The 20,000-nt window shown below is 57.9% G+C and overlaps 3 protein-coding genes across 3 annotated transcripts in view; 2 read left to right on the top strand and 1 right to left on the bottom strand.

The window, feature by feature from the left end:
- ENH_00024290 (hypothetical protein, conserved) overlaps positions 1-5,872 on the top strand; it is a gene marked incomplete at both ends in the record, with an annotated part of 7,948 nt that extends 2,076 nt beyond the window's left edge. The window contains 12 exons of the mRNA XM_013584646.1: positions 1-1,455; positions 1,872-2,087; positions 2,347-2,433; positions 2,656-2,744; positions 2,900-2,987; positions 3,544-3,648; positions 3,829-4,095; positions 4,459-4,689; positions 4,820-4,904; positions 5,115-5,232; positions 5,423-5,476; positions 5,713-5,872. The exon at positions 1-1,455 is cut by the window's left edge and continues 2,076 nt beyond it. Of these exons, the coding sequence (XP_013440100.1) occupies positions 1-1,455; positions 1,872-2,087; positions 2,347-2,433; positions 2,656-2,744; positions 2,900-2,987; positions 3,544-3,648; positions 3,829-4,095; positions 4,459-4,689; positions 4,820-4,904; positions 5,115-5,232; positions 5,423-5,476; positions 5,713-5,872 (2,955 nt within the window). The remainder of the gene's footprint in view (positions 1,456-1,871; positions 2,088-2,346; positions 2,434-2,655; positions 2,745-2,899; positions 2,988-3,543; positions 3,649-3,828; positions 4,096-4,458; positions 4,690-4,819; positions 4,905-5,114; positions 5,233-5,422; positions 5,477-5,712) is intronic.
- A 594-nt stretch (positions 5,873-6,466) lies between these two features.
- On the bottom strand, positions 6,467-8,522 carry ENH_00024280 (hypothetical protein, conserved; the record flags this gene model as incomplete). The annotated part of the gene is made up of 5 exons (XM_013584645.1): positions 6,467-6,577; positions 7,095-7,146; positions 7,350-7,454; positions 7,822-7,946; positions 8,142-8,522. The coding sequence occupies 5 exons, from the start codon at positions 8,520-8,522 to the stop codon at positions 6,467-6,469; spliced, it is 774 nt and encodes a 257-aa protein (XP_013440099.1).
- Positions 8,523-15,466: 6,944 nt separating this feature from the next.
- On the top strand, positions 15,467-19,610 carry ENH_00024270 (ABC1 domain-containing protein, putative; the record flags this gene model as incomplete). Its single annotated transcript, XM_013584644.1, has 4 exons — positions 15,467-17,399; positions 17,548-18,946; positions 19,156-19,209; positions 19,514-19,610. 4 exons carry the CDS (start codon positions 15,467-15,469, stop codon positions 19,608-19,610), a joined length of 3,483 nt encoding a protein of 1,160 aa, XP_013440098.1.
- Between the last annotated feature and the right edge of the window lie 390 nt (positions 19,611-20,000).

The raw sequence follows: 20,000 nt of genomic DNA, 5'->3' as shown, positions 1-20,000 counted from the left end.
CAGCAGCAGCAGCAGCAGCAGGAATTAGAGGACCTCTTACCTTTCGATGACTGGGGTGAAGACCTTCGTGCTGCTGGAGCTGCTGCTGCAGCAGAGCAGCCTTTGCAGCTGGAGCCAGCACTGGCGAAAGGAAGAGCAGCAGCAGCGGCAGAAGCAGCAGAAGCAACATCAGCATCAGCTGAGGCAGCAGAAGCAGCAGCAGCAGCAGCAGCAGCAGCAAGAGAAACAGCAGCAGCAGCAAGTTGTGATGGGTTGGGGACGCAGGGGCTGGAAGCGGACTTGAAGGTGCAGCAGCTTCCCACTGTAGAGGCGGCAGCAAAAGCAGCAGCAACAGCAGCAGCAGCAGCAGCAGCAGCAGCAGAGACGCCATCGGCAGCAGCAGCAGCAGGATCTAATTTGTGGGAGGAGACAGCAGCAGCTGCAGCTTCACCTGCAGCAGCAGAAGCAGCAGCAGAAGATCTGTGGGGAAGCCCACTACCTCTGCCGCCATCTGCAGCAGCAGCAGAAGCAACAGCAGCAGCAGCAGCACCTGCTGCTGCTGCTGCTGCAGCAGAGCCAACGGCCGACATTCCCACAGCAGCCGAAAAACCACAGGACACCTCAGCTGCAGCAGAGCCAGCAGCAGCAGCGCCAGCAGCAGCAGCAGCAGCAGCAGCAGCAGCAGCAGCGCCCACACATGCAACCAGTGAAGCAACAACCGCTGACCGCAGAGAAATGCAAGAGCCAGTAGAAGGCCAAATTAAGGGACCATCAGCAGCAGCAGCAGCAGCAGCAGCAGCAGGAACAGTAGAAGCGGTGTCTACCACCCCTGTTGCTGCAGAGGGTCTGAATTCATTGCAGCAGCAGCAGCAGCAGCAGCAGCAAGAGGAAACTTTGCCTAAGCAGCAGCACGGCGCGCAGGACACAGGAGAAGCAGAGTCTTCGCTTCTGGTTGAGCAGCAGGAACAGCAGCAGGAGCAGCAGCAAAGGCAGCAGCAGAGGCAGCAGCAGGAGCAGCAGCAAGAGCAGCAGCAGCAGCAGCAGCAGCAGCAGCAGACGGAGCCAGAGAAGGCTGCTACACTTCAGCAGAAGCCAGCAGATGCTGTGCCTCCCCTTGTGCACCCCCCACCCCCGCCGACGCCTGTTCCTGCAGCAGCAGCAGAAGCAGCAGCAGCAGAAGCAGCAGCAGCAGAAGCAGCAGCAGAGAAAGCAGCAGCAGCAGAGAAAGCAGCAGCAGCAGCAGCAGCAGCAGATGCTAGTCCGCAGGCGCCGATGCACGGGGTAGTGGGGCAGCAGGACAAGGAGGCTCGGATGCTGCAGCAGCTGCAGCAACAGCAGCAGCAGCTGCAGCAGCAGGAGGCGCAGCTGGTGCAGCAGCAGGAGCTGCTGAAGTCGCAGCAGCAGCAACTGCAGCAGCAGCAAACGCTGCTGCAGCAGCGGGAGCAGCAGCTGCAGCACAAGTCCGAACAGCTTTCAGTTCTCTTAGACCCGCAGCGAAGCCCCGACGAGGAGCTGCAGCAGCTGCGTCAGCAGGCAAGCCAAACCCTCAGCCGCAAACCCTAAACCCTAAACCCTAATCCCTAGTCCGTGAATCTTCGAGAGTAGACCCTAGATCTGAAAAGCCAAGATGAAGAGAAACGCAGGAAGCGGCGAAGCAGCAGCAAAAGCAGCAGCAGCAATTGCAGCAGCAGCAGCATCTGCAGCAGCAGCAGCACCCGCAGCAGCAGCCTGGCAGTTGTGTTCTTGCTTCTGCTGCCATGCTGCTGCAACCGTTCGGTGCTGCTGCCGCTGCACTTTGTGCAGCAGCAGCAGCAACTGCAGCAGCAGCAAGGCCGCAGCTGCTGCAGCACGCGCGTCTGCTCCAGCAGCTTCTGCTTTGATGTCTGCTGCAGCTGCAGCAGCAGCAGCACCACGAGCAGGACTTGCTGCGGACAATCGAGCTGCTGAACGCGTCGCTGCGGGAGCAGCAGCAGAAGCTGCAGCAGCAGGAGCAGCAGCAGCACCTGCTGCAGCAGGAGTACGCGGAGCTGCAGCAGGAAGGGCACGCCCTAGCCAATCGACTGGGAGCAGCAGACACAACAATTAAAAGGCTGCGGGCTCAGTGCGATGTAAGTGTTGCTGCTGCTGCTGCTGCTGCTGCTGCAGCAGCAGCAGCCAATGATGCTGGCTGTTGTTGCTGCCTGCAGTGCTGATGCAGCAGCAGCAGCAGCCGCTGCTGCTGCATTGCTGCTGAGTACAGACTGTGCTTTTCATTTTGCTGCGCCCTGAGCCTGTACTGAAGCAGCTTAAAGTGCAGGGCCTAGGGTTTAGGGTTTAGGGTTTAGGGTTTAGGGTTTAGGGTTTAGGGTTTAGGGTTTGGTGTCTCAGGGCTACAAGTCGCTCAAGGCGGCCCATGAGCAGCTCTCTGCAGATGCAGCAGCACAAAACAAAGTTGTGGCGCAGCTGGAGGCCAAAGTATTTCTAAACCCTAAACCCTAAACCCTAAACCCTAATCGCTAAGCCCTAAACCCTAAACCCTAAATTATTCGCAGGAAGAGCGAGGCGTGTAGCCGTCTGCAGCTGCAAACCAGCTACTTGCTGCTGCTGCCGCCTGCTGCTGCTACTGCAGCGGCGCCAGGTTTGACCAGTGCTGCTGCTGCTGCTGCTGCTGCTGTTGCGGTGCCGTTGCTGCTGCAGGTGCAGCGACTCACTGCTGCTGCTGCTGAGGCGGAGGCCAGCCGTTCGAGTGCTGCAGCAGAAGCAGCAGCAGCAAGAGCTGAGAAAGAGTGAGGAACTGCTGCTGCTGCTGCTGCGCAACAGCAAATACTGTGTGCTGCTGCGGCTGCTGCTGCTGCTACTCCAGGTGCCGCTGCCGCACGTTCTGCTGCTGCACCAAGTGCTGTTTCAGTTGCTGCAGCTGCTGCTGCTGCTGTTGCTGCAGGAAACTGGAGTTGTCTGCAGCAGCAAAGCAAACAGAAACAGTGGAGCGTCTCAAGGCCATCAACAGTCAGCTGACCCACCAGCTTAATGTAAGGGTTTAGGGTTTAGGGTTTAGGGTTTAGGGTTTAGGGTTTGAGGTTTAGGCTTTGAGGGCTGCAGTGAGCAGATCCGCCGGCCACCGCGACCTATGAGGGCTCGGGTTTATTTCTTCGATGCAGTGGTCAGCTTAGGGTTTAGGGTTTAGGGTTTAGGGTTTAGGGTTTAGGGTTTAGGGTTTAGGGTTTGCGGTTTAGGGTTTAGGGTTTAGGGTTTAGGGTTTAGGGTTTAGGGTTTAGGGTTTAGGGTTTAGGGTTTTGTTTTAGGGTTTAGGGTTTAGGGTTTAGGGTTTAGGGTTTAGGGTTTAGGGTTTAGGGTTTAGGGTTTAGGGGTTTAGGGTTTAGGGTTTAGGGTTTAGGGTTTAGGGTTTAGGGTTTAGGGTTTAGGGTTTAGGGTTTGTATTTAGGGTTTAGGGTTTAGGGTTTAGGGTTTAGGGTTTAGGGTTTAGGGTTTAGGGTTTAGGGTGGGTTTAGGGTTTAGGGTTTAGGGTTTAGGGTTTAGGGTTTAGGGTTTAGGGTTTAGGGTTTAGGGTCTATGGATTTCTTTCAGGACGCGAAGGCCATGTCTGCGCGGCTGGAGAAGCAGCACTTTGAGCAGCAGCAGCAGCAGCAGCAGCAGCTGCAGCAGCTGCAGTCCGAGAATGATGAATTGCATGTGGGCATCTGCTTCTCTTCTTTGTTATTGCTCCAAACCCTAAATTGTGGTTTATACAATATATATATATATATTGTACAAACACTTGTACTGCTTCTTTTAATGTAGGGTTTGGAGATTAGGGTTTAGGGTTTGGGGTTTGGGATTAGGGTTTAGGGTTTAGGGTTTTGAGGTGCGCAGGCGATGCTCACTGGCGCTTCAAAACCCTCACTTGATAAAATAGCCGCAGCAGAGAAAGACGCAGCAGCAGCACGGCAGCAGCAGCATTTGCTGCAGCAGCAGCTGCAGCAGCAGCAGCAGGAGCGCGAAGAGCTAGCCCGAATACTGCAGCAGCAGCGGAGCTCGTGGGAGCAGCAGCAGCAGCAGCAGCAGCAGCAGCTAACACAGCTGCAGCAGCAACATGCAGCAGAAGTGAATTCGCTGCGGAAGCAGCTCTTCGCAGCCCAGGTCTGTCCTAGGGTTTGCGGTCAGGGTTTAGGGTTTAGGGCTCAGGGTTTAGGGTTTAGGGTTTAGGGTTTGGGGTTTGGTGCGGCTTCTTGATTTTCCAACAGGACGAAGCTGCTGCCGCCGAAGAGCAAAGGGCCACTCAGGCAATGCGAGTACTCAAGTCTCAAACCCTAAACCCTAAACCCTAAAACCTAAACCCTAAACCCTTAACCCTAAACCCTAGGCCGTGAGGTTGACTCCCTTCAGCCTTGACCTGGCAGGCGCCTACTGCCATCTTTGCCTCTTACTGCTTCACTGGATAGGGTTTAGGGTTTAGGGTTTGGGGTTTAGGGTTTAGGGTTTAGGACTGGGTGCTTTGCCCAGGTTGAGAAGCTGCAGCAGCAGCGGGCGGAACTGCAGCAGGAAGCCGAGCAGCAGCAGCAGCAGCTGCTGCTGCTGCAGCAAGAGAAGGAACGCCTGCAGCAAGAGCTCAAGGAAGAGCTTGACCGGGCGCGGCAGCGCCAAGAGCAGCAGCAGCAGCAGCAGCAAGTGCAGCAGCAGCAGCAGCAAAAGCAGCAGCAGGAGCCCCCAACTGCAGCAGCGTCAACGCAGTCGGTAAGAACGGACCCAACCCCAGCCACGGGCCGAATCCGGGGGTTTGTAGCTAGGGTTTAGGGTTTACAGTTTAGGTCCAGTGCCTAGGGTTTAGGGTTTAGGGTTTAGGGTTTAGGGTTTGGCTGTGCAGGAAGCGCCGGAGCAGCAACTCAGCTTCTTAGGGCCTCGAGGCCTTTCGAGATATCGAGCGGAGGCATTTCAGCTTGCTGCTGGAGGTACCAAACCCTAAACCCTAAACCCTAAACCCTAAACCCTAAACCCTAGTTCAGCAGAAAGTCTCTGGGGGCGCTGGTAGGACTGAAGTGGAACGGCAAATGCCAAACTCGCGAGCAGCAGCAGCTTACGGCGACGGTGGGGTTTTTCTTGAAGCCTAGGGTTTAGGGTTTAGGGTTTAGGGTTTAGGGTTTAGGGTTTGTGTTCTGCAGCGCGCGAGAGGGAGCAGCAGCTGCTGGTTTTGCAAAGCGAATTGAAAGCAGCAAGACAAGAAAAAGAATTATTTGAAAGCGAGTGTTTGGCCTTGGCGTCCACTGTGGAGGCTCTCAAGTAAACCCTAAACCCTAAACCCTAAACCCTAGACCCTAGGCTGTAAAGCCAGGGAGTGGGTTTTCACCTGCGGACGACTGCTGAGGGTTTAGAAGAGAGCAAGTTCGCAAGGGGCCAGTCAGGGGAGGGTTGAAACTAGGGTTTAGGGTTTAGGGTTTAGGGTTTAGGGTTTAGGGTTTTCGGCTTGCAGGCGGAAAGTAAATGAGCTGGAAGAGCAGCAAAAAGAAGACCTGCAGAATTCGCAGTCAGTTTCTTGCTGCTGCTGCTATCGCTGCTGCTGCTGCTCGTGCTGCTGCTGCTGCCGCTTTCGCTGCTGCTGCTGCCGCTGCTGTTGCTGTTCTGTCTAGTGCTGCTGCTGCTGCTGCTGCTGCGACGGCACTGCAGCCGTTGCTGCTGCTGGCGGCCTTGCAGAGTGAGGCCCCTGCAAGCTGTCTGCTTCGAAGGGTTTAGGGTTTAGGGTTTAGGGTTTGGAGCGCGCAGGCTAGCGGAAGCCGCTGAGGCTCTGGCTGAGATGGACTCGCTGCTGCAGGAGACAGCAGCAGCAGCAAATAAGTACAAAGAAGAAACAGAAAGACTAACTGAAAAGAATGAAAAACTGAAGCAGCAACTTGCTGCTCATGGAATTCACCCTGAGAGCTGACTCTTGCTGCAGCTGTCTGTACACCCCAGCTGTCTGTACACCCCACAGCTGCCTGTACACCCCACAGCTGCCTATACACCTCACAGCAGCAGCTGCCTGTACACCCCACAGCTGCCTGTACACCGCAGCAGCAACCCCGCAGCAGCTGCCGATACACCCGAGAGCTGCCTATACACCCCACAGCTGCCTGTACACCCCACAGCTGCCTGTACACCCGAAAGCTGCATATACACCCGAAAGCTGCCTATACACCGCAGCAGCGACGCCGGAGCAGCTGCCTATACACCCCGCGGCAGCGGTTTAGACAAAAAGTCGAAAAGCATTTTTAAAATAAATAAACAGAAAGGAAGTTGTTGTTTAGGGTTTGAACGAAAGACAAGATATTGTCTTTTAGGGTTTGAATAAAAAGAAAAGAAACTCCTTTTTAGGGTTTGGGTGTCGAGGGTGCACGGGGTGTACGTACACCGCAGCGCCCAACTTAAGTTTGCGGCTGCTCGCCAAACAGCGAGGGTTTGGACCCGAAGTCGAGGGTTTAGGGTTTAGAGGGTTTAGGGTTTAGGGTTTAGCGAGGGTTTAGCGTGCAGGGTTTAGGGTTTAGCGCCGCCGCTTTCTCTTCTCCTCGAAAACGGACTGTAGAGACATTGAAAGGTCCGAAGCACTTTCCAGCTGCACTAAAGGCGAAGGAAACGACAGCTGGTATTCCATCTGCAAACCACAAACCCTAAACCCTAAACCCTAAACCCTAAACCCTAGAACGAGACCCGGGACCCTGGGGAACACTGGAGATAAACCCTGGGGGGAAGGCAGTACACTCTGGACAGCAAACCCCAAACCCTCAGAAAGCAAACCCTAGACCCAAGTAGACACTAAACCCTAGAAAGCAAACCCTAAACCCTGGGAAAGCAAACCCTAGGCCCAAATAGGCATTAAACCCTAGGGAGCAAACCCTAAACCCTCGGATGAACTCTGGAGAACAAACCCTAAACCCTAGTAGGCAAACCCTTTCTTATAACCGAACCCTAAACCCTACACAAACCCTAGACCCTCGACAACCCTTAACAATAAACGGCCCCGGCCAGTGCGGCCTTCTAGAGACGTCAACTCCAAAGAAACCCTAAACCCTAAACCCTAAACCCTAAACCCTCACTCCAAACCCATATCTGAGTGAACTTACTTCGTTGGTGCGTGAGGGTTTCATACCAATGAGAGAAGCACACGCCGCGAAGCTGCACACAAACGACAACACTGCTGCTGCTGCTGCTGATGCTGCTGCTGCTGATGCTGCTGCTGCTGCTGCTGATGCTGCTGCTGCTGCTGCTTCGAGCTGTCCGGTGAAGCAGCAGCAAGCTGCAGGGGGTTGCGCGAAGGCTTTATTATGCTGAGGAGCTGGCAAACCCTAAACTAGGGTTAATTCCCCCAGTCAGCCACTGCCAAGCTTTGGTGACTCTCAAACCCTAAATTAGGGTTTAGGGTTTACTTTGCGGTTCTCTCGTTGTTGAACTCCACCTCCAAAAGAGTCGTGAAGTCAAATTTGAAGTCCGCAGACAACGCGCAGCAAACCCAAGCGATCGTCATCAGCACCCTAAACGCCCTCGCCAAACCCTAAACCCTAAACCCTTAACCCTAAACCCTAAACCCTAAACCCTAAACCCTAAGCCCTTTGTCCATGCTTTGTGCCCTGGCTTCCCCTCGTACCCACTGAAGGGTGTAAACCTCCTGCAGTCTCGGTGCCCATAAACCCTAGCAAACCCTAAACCCTAGGAAACTCTAAACCCTCGTAAACCCTAGACCCTGGCAAACCCTAAACTCTCACACACTCTAAATCCTAAGCCCTAGCAAGCCTTAAACCCTCACAAACCCTAAACACCAAACCCCCGCAAACCCTAAACCCTAAACCCTAAACCCTAAACCCTAAACCCTAAACCCTAAACCCTAAACCCTAGCAGTACTTGGTTTGGTACTCCTTGGGCATGCTGTACTTCTCGTCAAAACCCTTTTTCAAAAACTCCGTCTGCAGCCACGCAGCCACTGCGTGGCCAGGGGGCTCCGGCCCCACCCGCAGCTGCCTCGCCAGCTGCAGCACAAACCCTAAACCCTAAACCCTAAACCCTAAACCCTAAACCCTAATCCCCAAACCCTGGGCCCACAGCTTCCTGGGCTCGAAGCAGCGCTGCTGCGGCCGCCCGCGGTGGCGAAAACCGCAGCCCCGCAAACCCCAAACCCTAAACCCTAAACCCTAAACCCTAAACCCTAAACCCTAAACCCTCACGTCTTGTTGGCTGGAGAAGGAGCGTCTTTGCTTCTTGAGAAGAAGACAAAGGAACTTCAGAATCTTCAAAAGTCTGGCTAGCTGCTGCAGCGTGAGCTGTTTGCTGAGGTGGCTGCCAGCACCAATTTGCTTCTGCAGCGCAGCATGCTTAGCAGCAGCAGCAATGAACTCGCCCCAGTGGGCCAGCTGCCGCTGCTGCTGCTGCTGCTGCTGCGGGTCCAGCTGCTGCTGCTGCAGCAGCAGCAGCACCGGAGCAGCAGCAGTGCCCGTCTGCGCCGAGCCGTCCTGCAGCAGCTGCAGCGGCACCAAATCGTCAAGACAAAAAAGTTCTTCAACACAAGTGGCTTTGGGGTTAAATCGAGGCAGCATTTGCTGCAGCATTTGCTGCGGCGCTGCTGCTGCTGCTGCACCAATGCCTGCTGCTGCTGCTGCTGCTGCTGCCGGGCCGCTCGCAGCTGCAGCGTCCTTGCACTCGCTAAACTGCTTCAGCAATGCAGTCGAAGACAAGCCCGCGCTTGGATCCCGGACGCTCTGATCGCAAACCCTAAACCCTAAACCCTAAACCCTAAACCCTAAACCCTGAACGCTAGACTCTAAACCACCGACGAGCTGCAGATGCGAGAAGCATCTTAAGCGATGGCTCCAAACCCTAAAATAAACAAAAGAAGCGCTCGCGGCTTTGCAGCCTGGAGCGCCTCTCTAGGGTTTAGGGTTTAGGGTTTAGGGTTTAGGGTTTACCCCTCCCGTGATCACACGCGATTTGTTTCTTGCGGTTTGCTCGTCTTGCTGCAGAGCAGCATAGGCACTGCGGGCTGTTATGTAGCAGCTCCTGAGACAAACAAGCCCCAAACCCTAAACCCTAAACCCTAAACCCTAAACCCTAGAAGACTGCGGCAAACACAGCTCGGCAGTACGCAGGACCTCCTTTTGCTGCTCATGAGCAAATTGAGTGTTTATGGCTTCAGGAGTAGGGGCTAGGGTTTGGCGGCTAGGGTTTAGGGTTTAGGGTTTGGGCCTGAGAACTAGGGTTTAGGGTTTAGGGCTTACGACAGAAGAGGGTGGGACTTGAGATAGTAGCTGCGAAGGATCTCAGGTAAAATCTCTGTCTCGAAGCTGCACACAAAAACCCCAAACCCTAAACCCTAAACCCTAAACGCTAAACCCTAAACCCTAAGCGCTAAATGCTGTTGCTTTCCAGTGCACGTGGAGCTGTCTGACCGGATGACCAGTAACAGAGTGAAACATCCAAACCCTAAACCCTAAACCCTAAACCCTAAACCCTCGGCGAGTTTGCTCACATCTCTTTGCTGCAGATTCCTTCTTGAAGGGAAATGACAGCAGCTTCTGCAGCTATTGCTGCAGCGTGCGCCTTGCGCAGCAGCGCTGCCGGGATGCCGTGAGCAGCAGCAGCAGCAGCAACAGCAGCAGCAGCAGCAGCAGTGCTGCTGCTTGCTGCTTTTGTGAAGAAACTCTCAAACTCGCTGCGGCTCCTAATGGGTTTAGCAGCAGACCGCGCCAGGTGTCTAGACACCTCAATTTGCCCCTCAGTCACCGGCACAGCGCGAGCAGCAAAAGCAGCAGCAACCCAAGACCCCGTTTGCTGCAGCTGCAGACGCGCCTGCAGCAGCAGCAGCAGCAGCAGCAGCAGCAGCAGCAGCACAGCTGAGCTAGAGCCCTGCACCAGACCCCGAGCTCCAAACCCTCGCCCCGCGCCCGCAGACCGACGCAGAAACCCCCCACCCCAAACCCTAAACCCTAAACCTCAAACCCTAAACCCTAAACCCTAAACCCCAAACCCTAAACCCTAAACCCTAAACCCTAAACCCTAAACCCTCACTTGGTTCGTATACTTGAGCTCTTGAGGACCTAAGTGGCAGCCAACTTCCAACAAAGAACGGAGAGACAAAGAGCGGCAGTGTAGAGACACCCGAAGCCCGTCAAAGCCCCGCTGCATTTCTTCCCGTTGCAGCGCATACTGAACACCACAAACCCTAAACCCTAAACCCTAAACCCTAAACCCTAACCCTGGGCCTCCCAGTGGAAGCGCCTGACCTCGAACCCTGAACCCTAAACCCTAAACCCTAAATGGAAGGTATTGTAAGACAGAGCTGCACCTGAACCGTAAATCCTAAAGCCCCGACCCTGAACCCTAAACCCTAAACGCTAAACCCTAAACCCTAAACCCTAAACCCTTACAAAGTCTTTGGCCCGCTGCTCGGGGGTTTCCTGCAAAAAGAAAGAAAGGCGGCTGCAGGGATAAATAGAAATGCTGCCTGTCTTATCGTCGATAACAACGCAGTATTCCCGCCTACGCACAAACCCTAAACCCTAAACCCTAAACCCTAAACCCTAAACCCTAAACCCTGTTTTGAGTTTGCGCTGAGAAATTGTACGTGGGAGTCGCCTCGTCAGCAGCAAAACAAGTTTTCATGCAGCAAAAGGCCAGCAGCAGCAACAAACTAACCAGCAGCAGCAGCAGCAGCAGCAGCAGTACTATAGGGCATAGGCCCCTTCCTTAGCAGCACAACCGACAGCAGCAGCAGCAGCAGCAGAGACAACAGCACCAGAATCTGCAGAAGCAACAGCCGCAGCAGCAACAACAGCAGCTACAACCGCAGAAGCAGCAGCAGCAGCAGCAGCAGCAGCAGCAGCAGCAGCAGCAGCAGCAGGCACCTGTTCCCCAGAGTCTGGACCATTCCCCCAAGTGTTTCTTGAAACTTTTTTGCATGCGGCATTTCTTCTGCAACTTTTGCTTCGTCTACAGCAGCAAAAAGAACCTCTCGGCCCAGCCAGTTTCCTGCTGCTGCAACCCCGAAGTGCTGCTGCTGCTTGCTGCTGCTGCTGCTGCTGCTGCTGCTGCTGCTGCTGCTGCTGCTGCTGCTCAGGGCCCAGCTGGGCTCGAAAGAGCGCACGCGGGGTTTGCGGTGGAGACGCAGCAGCACCTTCCTGCTGCTGTCTGCTGCTAGCTGCGTCTCCTTTCGTTTGCTGCTGCTGCTGCGCTGCAGCAGCGGGATCGTCTCTTGGCCTTCTAAGTCTAGAAGACACGATCCCGATCCCCCCTCGGCCTCCCTGCTGCGCTTGCGGCTGTGCTTTTGCTGCTGCTGCTGCTGCTGCTGCTGCTGCTGCAGAGCCCGGTGCCGCAGCAGAGAGACACGGGAGCGGCGTGCAAGCTGCGCATACACCGCAGCGCTGGGGCGGCGACGCAGCTGCTGCAGCAACTCGCTGCTGCTGTGCCGCCCCTGCTGCTGCTGCTGCTGCTGCTGCAGCCGCGCTGCAGCAGCCTTCTGCAGCCGCAGCAAATAAGCAGTCAGCACATGCCCCTGGGCGTCTCCGCCCCTCGTGCAGGTCCGCGCCGAGTCGCGCTGCTGCTGCTGCTGCTGCTGCAGCTGCTGCCAGCGAGAAGCAGCAGAAGACACCCAGTTCCTTCGGAAGCGCCTGCAGCAGCAGCAGCAGCAGCAGCAGCAGCAGCAGCAACTTGGGTATAAGGGGAACGGCGCAACTGTAAAACGCCCACAGCAGCAAGCCCAGCAGCAGTAGCAGCAACAGCACCGGTAAAGACAGCAGCTGCAGCAGCAATAACGGCAGCAGCAGCAGCAGCTGCAGCAGCAACAACAGCAGCAAGCTGACCGAAAGGCACTTTGATCGCGGGCAAATCCGCAGAAGGAATCTTCACTGCTGGAGTACTCCACTGTCAAGTCCTCTGCTGCTGCTGCTTTTGCTGCTGCTGCTGCTGTTGCTGTTGCTGTTGCTGCTGTTGCTGTTGCTGCTGGTGCTGCTGCTGCTGCACCAGAAGCCGCGGGCTCTGCGCCACCTTCGCTGTCCTCTTCTAAGTCGGCTTCCTCTCTCTTGCAACCGCTGCTGCTGCTACCCCTTCCCTGCTGCTGCTGCTGCTGCTGCTGCTGCTGCTGCAATTGCTGCAGCAGCTGCCGACCTAGCAGCACCCGCATGCGGCGCTTGCGGGGCTGCATGCGCCAGCAGTCGTTGAAGTGTGTAAACCCTAAGCCCTTGTACGCCGCAACAGCATCTGCTGCAGCAAACTTGCTGCTGCTGCTGCTGCCGGTGCACAGGCAGCAGCAGCAGCTATCCGCTGCTGCTGCTGCTGCTGCTGCTGCTGCTGCTGCTTCCGTCTCAGATGCGCTGCTGTCGCCGTCCTGCTGTATTTCCAGTCCACCATCTGGCCAACCACGCGCACGCAACAAAAACTAAAAATCCTAAACCCTAAACCCTAAACCCTAAACCCTAAACCCTAAACCCTGAACTCCAAACCCTAAGTCTAATGGCTAGTCAGCTAGGCACTTGTTCGTGTGCGAGTAAACTCTGCACTGAGGGTTTAAGGTTTAGGGTTTAGGGTTTAGGGTTTAGCAGAGGCGTTCTTGGGGTATGCGGGCCCAAAGCTCAGATAGGGTTTAGGGTTTAGGGTTTAGGGTTTAGGGTTTGCCTGCGAGGAGAGACGCATTGTAGGTGTCTTGCGATACGGGTTTGCTTGCTGCTGCTTCTCCTGCTGCTGCGCGGGAGAGAGGTGCAGCAGCAAAGCTGCTGTTGCTGCCGTGCAGCAGCAGCTGCTGCTGCTGCCACTTCCTGCGTCTCTCCTTGCTGCGGGGTGCTGCTGTTTGCTGCAGCAGCAACGGGTGCAAGTGCTGCAGCTGCTGCAGCCACAGCAGCAGCTCTGTCGCGCTGTTGCTGCTGCTGTAGCCCCCTCCCCACAAGGAGCTGTATATACACTCCACGCTGCCTGCAGCAGCAGCAGCAGCAGCCGCAGCAGTATAAAAGCAACAGGCGTTTCAGCAGCAAAAGGGGCAGCAGCAGCAGCAGCAGGCAGCAGCAGCAGGCAGCAGCAGCAGGCAGCAGCAGCAGCAACCCACCCATGTATACTCTTTGCCCATCTGCGGCGTTCTTGACAGCGGCCCCTGAAGTAGCAGCAGCAGCAGCTGCTGCTGCTGCTTCTGCTGCTGCCTCAGCTGCCACTGCAGCAGCAGGAGAAAACTCCTCCAGGGCGGCGTCAGCCTGCAGCAGCCGCAGCAGCAGCTGCTGCTGCAGCAGCAGGAAGCGAGCGAGATGGCTGTGGACGCCCCCGCTGCGTGCAACGCAGGTTCCCTGCTGCAGCTGCTGCAGCTGCTGCTGCTGCAGCAGCAGCCAGAAGAAGCAGCTGCTGCAGCTGAGAGCAGCGGAGCCGTGGGACAGGAAGCAGGGGGGCGGGCTGAGGGGCTGCTGCTGCTGCAGCAGCTGCAGCAGCTCCTTCCTTTCGTCCTTCGACAGCAGCAGCTGCACCGCCGACTTGCTGCTGCTGCTGCTGCTGCTCTGCAGCAGCAGCTCCACGAAGCTGCAGCACGGGGTGGACAGACACCGCGCTGCTTCCTGCCACAGCCGCAGCTCCCTGCGGGGCCCCACAACTTCAGTTCTTTGCTGCTGCATGCGCTGCAGCTGCTCTGCTGCTGCTCCGTTTGCTGCTGCTGCTGCAGCGATGCCGTCCGTCGACAGCAGCAGCTGCTGCTGCTGCAGCGCATGGAGGCTCCGCGACCTCAGCCACTGCAGCAGCAGCAACTGCGACCGCAGCTGCTGCTGCTGCTGCCGCCGCGCCTGCCGAAAGGCAGCGCGCAGCGGCAGCAGCGGAGCAGCAAACCGCTGCTGCTGCTGCAGCAGCCAACCCCCCTGGTTGCTGCTGCTGTTGCTGCTGCTGCTGCATTCCTCGTCGCTGCTGCTGCTATATATTTCCGTGTCTGCGTCGGCAGCAGCAAACAAGCGGCCCCGCTGCAGCAGCCGCCCCTTGCGCAGCTGCTGCAGCGTCTTAGCTGTGGCTTCTGGCCCCAGCGGCTGCTGCTGCTGCTGCTGCTGCTGCTGCTGCTGTTCTGCTGCTGCCTGCTGCTCCAGGTCGCATGCTTCCTCTTCCAGAGCCAGCAGGAGCTGCTGAAAGAGCGCGGCCTCCTGCTGCTGCCGCCTGGAAGCACCGCCCGCTGCTGCTGCTGCTGCTGCTGCTTGCTGCTGCTGCTGCTGCTGCTCGCCTGAAGCAAATAGCAGCCACGAGTCTGCAAACGCAGGCAGCTCCCGGGTGTACATACGCCCCGAGTGGGCGCGGCTGTAGAGCTCAGACTGCTGCCGCCGCCAGACGCCACTTAGCTGCGTTCCTGCTGCTGCAGTTGCTGCTGCTGTGTGCTGCTGCAGCTGCTGCTGCAGCACGCGAACGATTGCACACGTGCTTCCACCTCTTGACTGCTGCTGCAGGGCGCCAGCCTCAGACCCTGGCTCTGCTGCTGCTGCTGCTGCAGCAGCAGCAGGTCTCGCCTGCCGCCGGGACCCCATGCTGCTAGCCTTGCTGCTGCTGCTGCTGTTGCAGCTGTGCTGCAGCTGGCACAGCTGTGCTGTCCTTCCGCTGTCTGCTGCTGTTGCAGCAGCTAAACAGAACGTTCCTAGGTCTAATCTGTCTGTAAATCTGCAGCACAGTGTCGGTGAGCAGCAGCAGCGGCAGCAGCAGCAGCTGCTGCTGCTGGCAGAGTCTCGAGTGCAGAACTAGCAGCTGCAGCAGCTGCTGCTGCTGTCCGCTCGGGGGTGTTCCTTCTGGTGTACATACACCCCACAACTGCGCAATAAAGTATTCTAATGATTTACATTTGTGCTTTGCTGCAGAAACAAAGAAGACTCGCCATTAGTGTGGGGCGGCAGCAGCAGCCGCTGCAGCACGTGCATGCAGCAGCAATGGCAGCAGCAGCTGCTGCAGCTGCTGCTGCTCCTGGGGTAGGGGCTGCTGCTGCTGCTCAGTTTACGCATATCCTTTTTCCCCTTCTGCTGTAGCAGCGTTTGGGGCCAACACGAACTGGGGTCTGCATCGTTTGCTGCTGCTGCCGTTGCTGCAGCAGCAGCAGCAGCGGCTGGTCTTGCTGCTGGAGCAGCTACATCGGGATCCCTTTTTGCCAACCCGATCCCCGGAAAACTTGTCTGCTGCTGCCCCTAGCAGCAGCAGCAGCAGCAGCAGCAGCCGCAGTAGAAAGGCACAGCCGCAGCAGCAGCAGCCGCAGTAGAAAGGCACAGCCGCAGCAGCAGCGGCTGCTGCTGCAGTGTGGCGGTGTACCTACCCTGCAGCGTGGTCTGTCCTGTATTTGAAGCCTGCAGCAGCAGCAGCAACAGCAGCAGCAACAGCAGCAGCAACAGCAGCAGCAGCAGCAGCAGCATCTTTACCTGCTGCTGTGCTCTCTGGGAGCACTTCCGCCCCATGAAGTCATCAGGAATGCGCAGCAGTTGCAGCAGCAGCAGCAGCAGGAGCCTCTAGCAGCAACTGCTGCAGCAGTGGCGCTAGCCGCTGCAGCAGCAGCAGCAGCAGCAGCACCAGCGGCATGGGCCGGCCGGCTGCGGCTGCTGCGAGCCGCACACTAGGTCGGGTTAGCAGCAGCAGCAGCAGCAGACGCGCTAACAGCAACTGCAGCTGTGACAGCAGCAGCAGCAGCAGCGGCAGAACAATTAGCAGCTGCAGCAGCAGAACAATTAGCAGCTGCAGCAGCAGCAGCTTTACCAGCAGCAGCAGCGGAGGCAACAGCAGCAGAAGCAGCACAGCGAGCAGCAGCCGCAGGCTGCAGCGGCCCCAGTCATTGCCTTCCGCAGCAGCAGCAGCGACAGCAACAGCGGCAGCATCAACCACAGCAGCAGCAACAGCAGCATCATTAGCAGCAGGAGCAGCAGCAGCAGCAGCAGCGCCGCTGCTAACTAGCAACAGCTCACTGACCACCGCATTTGGCGCTCTTTTTAACACCAGTGGCAGCAGCAGCAGCTGTAGCAGCAGCAGCAGCAGCAGCAGCAGCAGCAGCAGCAGTTCTTGCGGCTTACAGAAACTTTCCAGCCAGCAGGAAACAGCTGCTGCTCCAGCAAAGGCAGCGGTAGGAGCAGCAGCAGCAGCAACAGCAGCAACAAGGGCACAAGTAACAGCAGGAACAACGCTAGCAGCAACAGCAGCAGCAACAGCAGCAACAACGGCAGTAGCAGCAGCAGCAACTGCAGCACCAGCAACACCTGTAGCAGCAACACTAGACCGCAACCACCGTGAGATTGGCGGCGGCAGCAGCAGCAGAAACGGGTGCAGCAGCAGCAGCAGCAGCAGCAGCAGCAGCACCGTCAACAGCAGGCGCACTGTAACCCGGTGGAACCCCGAGCTGCTGACCGACCTGAGGCGCAAGCAGCAGCAGCAGCAGCAGCAGCAGCAGCAGCAGCAGCAGCAGCGGCAGCAGCAGCAGCAGAAGCAGCAGCAAAATGTGGCAGCACACTATCCGCCACACGGCAACGTGCTGCTGCGCACGCAGCAGCAGCAGCAGCAGCAACGGGCAGCAGCTGCTACTCGGCAGCCGGAAGCGCGGAGTGTACCTATCTGTAAGCAGCGGCAGCAGCAGCAGCAGCAGCAGCAGCAACAGCAGCAGCATCACGACCCAGCTGTCGCTGCAAATGAGCGCCACAGACAGCAGCAGCAGCGGCTGCAGCAGCTTCAGCAGCAACTGGACCAGCTGCAGCAAGTTTATCAGCAGCACATGCGTCGTCAGCAGGAGCAGCAGCGGCTGCTGCTGCAGCAGCAGGCGCAGCTGCAGCAGCAGCAGCGAGCAGCAGAGCTGCGGTGGCTGCAGGAGCAGCAGCAGCAGCAGCAGTACCGACTCACTCGCTGGGCTATGGAACAAGGGATCGGGTCTGAGGCGGTGCAGCAACTGCTGCTGCGCCCGGTGCTGCAGCAGCAGCAGCAGCAGCAGCAGCATTTGCTGCAGCAGCAGGAGGCTTTTCTCTTCCAGCAGCAGCCGCGCCAGTGCCTGGAGCCGCAGCAGCCCAGTGTGCAGCAGCTGCAGCAGCTGCAGCAGCCCAAGGCACAGCAGCAGCAGCAGCAGCAGCACCCCGCGCAGCCCCAGCAGCAGCAGCCCCCACTGCAGCAGCAGCAGCAGCAGCAGCAGCAGCAGCAGCAGGAGCAGCAAGACGAGTGGCTGTCGTCTTCTGTGGAGCTGTGGAGCGAGTGCAGCGGCAGCGACAATGGCGAGGCGAGAGCAGCAGCAGCTTTATTTGCTGCGCAGCAGCAGCTGGATGTGGCAGTGCTTAAGCGGGCGGGGGCCTGGGGCAGCAGCAGCAGCAGCAGCAGCAGCAGCAGCAGCAGCATCTGGCAGCTGCTGTGGCGCCTCTGGCTTGGCTGGCTCGAGGGCTACTTTGTTGCATTTATTGCTGTTGCAGAGTTTGCTGCGCTGCACACGCGGCGGGGCCCCGCAGGGGGAGCAGCAGCAGCAGCAGCAGCAAAGGCAGCAGCAGGTGCAGCAGCAGCAGCAGCAGCGGCTGCGGCGGCCGCCGCCGGGGCCACTGCTGCTGCAGCGACGGGGGCTCTGCACAAGGGCTCGCAGCTGCTGCAGCACCTGCAGCAGCAGCAGCAGCAGCTGCTGCTGCGCTGCAGCAGCCGCAGGACTGCGGGCTCCTGCTTCCTGGGGCCTGCGGTGTCTGTACACTTTCTGCTGGAGCCCGCCAGTTGCGGCTGCAGCAGCAGCAGCTGCTGCTGCCACAGCAAGCCAGCAGCAGCAGCAGCTCTCACAACTGCTGCGTTCCACAGCAGCAACGACAGAAATAGTTGCTGCAGCAGCAGCAGAAAAAGCAGCAGCAGGCTGCGCCGCCTTCAGAGGCCTAGGGTCTACGTACACTGCAGCAGCAGCAGCAGCGGCAGCAGGGGAATGGCGCCATATGCCATCTAAAGACGGCAGCAGCAGCAGCAGCAACAGCAGCAGCAGCAGCAGCGCCAGCAGTTCGGGCAGCAGCAGCAGCCCGAACAGCAGCAGCAGCAGCAGCAGCAGCAGCAGCAAGAGCAGCAGCAGCAACGAAAGTCCCGCAGAAGTCTTGCTGTTGGCGACCTGGAGATTTGCTGCAGCTCTTGGCTCTGGGGATCGTTTGGCAGCAGCAGCAGCAGCGGCAAATGCTGCTGCTGCTGCTGTTCGAGCAGCAGCTTCCTACGCTGCGCCTTCATCTGCTGCACTTGTTTACGCAGTGCAGCAGGAGGCAGCTGCAGCAGCAGCAAAAGCTGGGGCAGCTATTGCTGATGCAGCAGCAGCAGCAGTAGCAGCAGCAGCAACCCGACCCAACGAATGGACTCACCTGGACCTCCAAGCAGCGGAAGCAGCAGCAGCAGCTGCTGCAGCAGCAGCAGCAGCAAAACGCGCTGCTGCTGACTTCGATAGCGTTGCTGCGTTGCAACGACTTTACAACGGAGACTCCTTGACAACGGCAGCAGCAGCAGCAGCAGCAGCAGCAGCGCCATTGGCAGCAGCAGCAGCCAATCCAGGAGCAGCAGCGGCAGCACCGCCACCGCAAGTATTTGCAGCAACTGCAGCAGCAGCTTCACCGGCGCCAGAAGCAGCGCCAGGAGCAGCAGCAACAGCAGCAACAGCAGCAGCAGCAGCAGCAGCAGCAAAACCACTTAGGGTTTCATCTTTGCCTACGAGCCGCTTGTCTCGTGTGTTTCACTTTGGTTCGCTGCTGCTGCAGCTCAGCAGCAGGTTGACTTGGAGGGCTTTGCTGCAGAAGTTTAGATACCGCAGCAGCAGCAGCAGCAGCAGCAGCAGCAGCAGCAGAACTGCTGCTGCTGCTGCTGGCGACCTCACCGCAGGGCTCTCTGCGGATGCCGCAGCAGCAGCGCGCCTCCTCAGCACCCTGCAGCAGCAGCAGCAGCAGCAGCAGCAGCAACCGCAAGAGCAGCAGCAGCAGCAGCAGCAGCAGCAGCAGGAGATGTTGATGGATGAAACCACCGCGGTGCTGCTAACAAATAAAATTTGCCAAATGAGAGGAGCAGCGCTGAAGTGCCTCCAGATGCTAAGGTAAACCCTAAACCCTAAACCCTAAACCCTAAACCCTAAACCCTAAGCCCCTACTTGGAAGCCAGTTAGTACTTGCATTGCTGTTCATGAGTGGGCCTTGAGGCCTCTTCTGCTGCTGCTGCTCTTGCTGCTGCTGCGGCTGTGCTCATACTCTCTGCTGCTGCTGCTGCTGCTGCTGCTGCTGCTGCTGCTGCTGCTGCTGCTTGCAGCACTGCTGGAGATTTGCTGCCGGCGCCTCTCATCGATGCGCTGCAGCGCTCGCGGTGAGTCTTTATGCTGTACATACACCCAGAATCAGCAGCAGCAGCAGCAGCAGCAGCAGCAGCAGCAGCAGCAGCAGCAGCAGCAGCAGCAGCACTTTCCACTCTGCTGCTGCTGCTGCTGACGGCGAGAAAGGCACCAACCTGAAAGAACAGCAGCAGTAGCTTCAGCTGCTGCTGCTGCTTGCTGTTGTAGTCTCACATTGTCTGCCACTTTTGAAGGCTGCTGCTGCTGCTGCTGCTGTTGCTGCTGTTGCTGCTGCAATAGGAGTTTTGTTGTGGAGTGTTTGCTGCTGCTGCTGCTCAGAGATGGAGCCGATGCGATGCCGCCGGGGGAGGCGGAGAAGGTACGATATGTGCAGCAGCAGAAGCAGCAGCAGCAGCAGCAGCAGCAGCAGCAGTAGTAGTAGGAAGAGCAGCAGCAGCAGCAGCTGCAGCACGCAGAAGGTAGCTGCTGCCGCAGAGTGCAAGGCTGGCCGGTAGAGCTGTTGGGTCTGGTGCCTCCAGGGCCTGCTGCTGCTGTTGCTACTGCTGCTGCTGCTGCTGCTGCTGCTGCTGCTGCAGATGCTGAGAAGGGAACTGGGCCGAGATTGGCGGCAGCACTTTCTAGAGTTCGATATGAATCCATTTGCTGCTGCTAGCATCGGGCAGGTAAGCTGCTGCTGCTGCTGCTGTTGCTGCTGCTGCTGCTGTTGCTGCTGCAGCGCAAGTTTCTGCCGCAGCAGCAGCTAGGAGTTGCCTCTGCTGCTGCTGCTGCTGCTGCTGCTGCTGCTGCTGCTGCCACGGCCGCATGC

Source organism: Eimeria necatrix, genomic scaffold, assembly GCF_000499385.1.
Source record: "Eimeria necatrix Houghton genomic scaffold, Enh_scaff189, whole genome shotgun sequence".
Lineage (NCBI taxonomy): Eukaryota > Apicomplexa > Conoidasida > Eucoccidiorida > Eimeriidae > Eimeria > Eimeria necatrix.
Note: the sequence above shows the minus strand (reverse complement) of the source record. Positions and strands in the feature narration are given on the sequence as shown.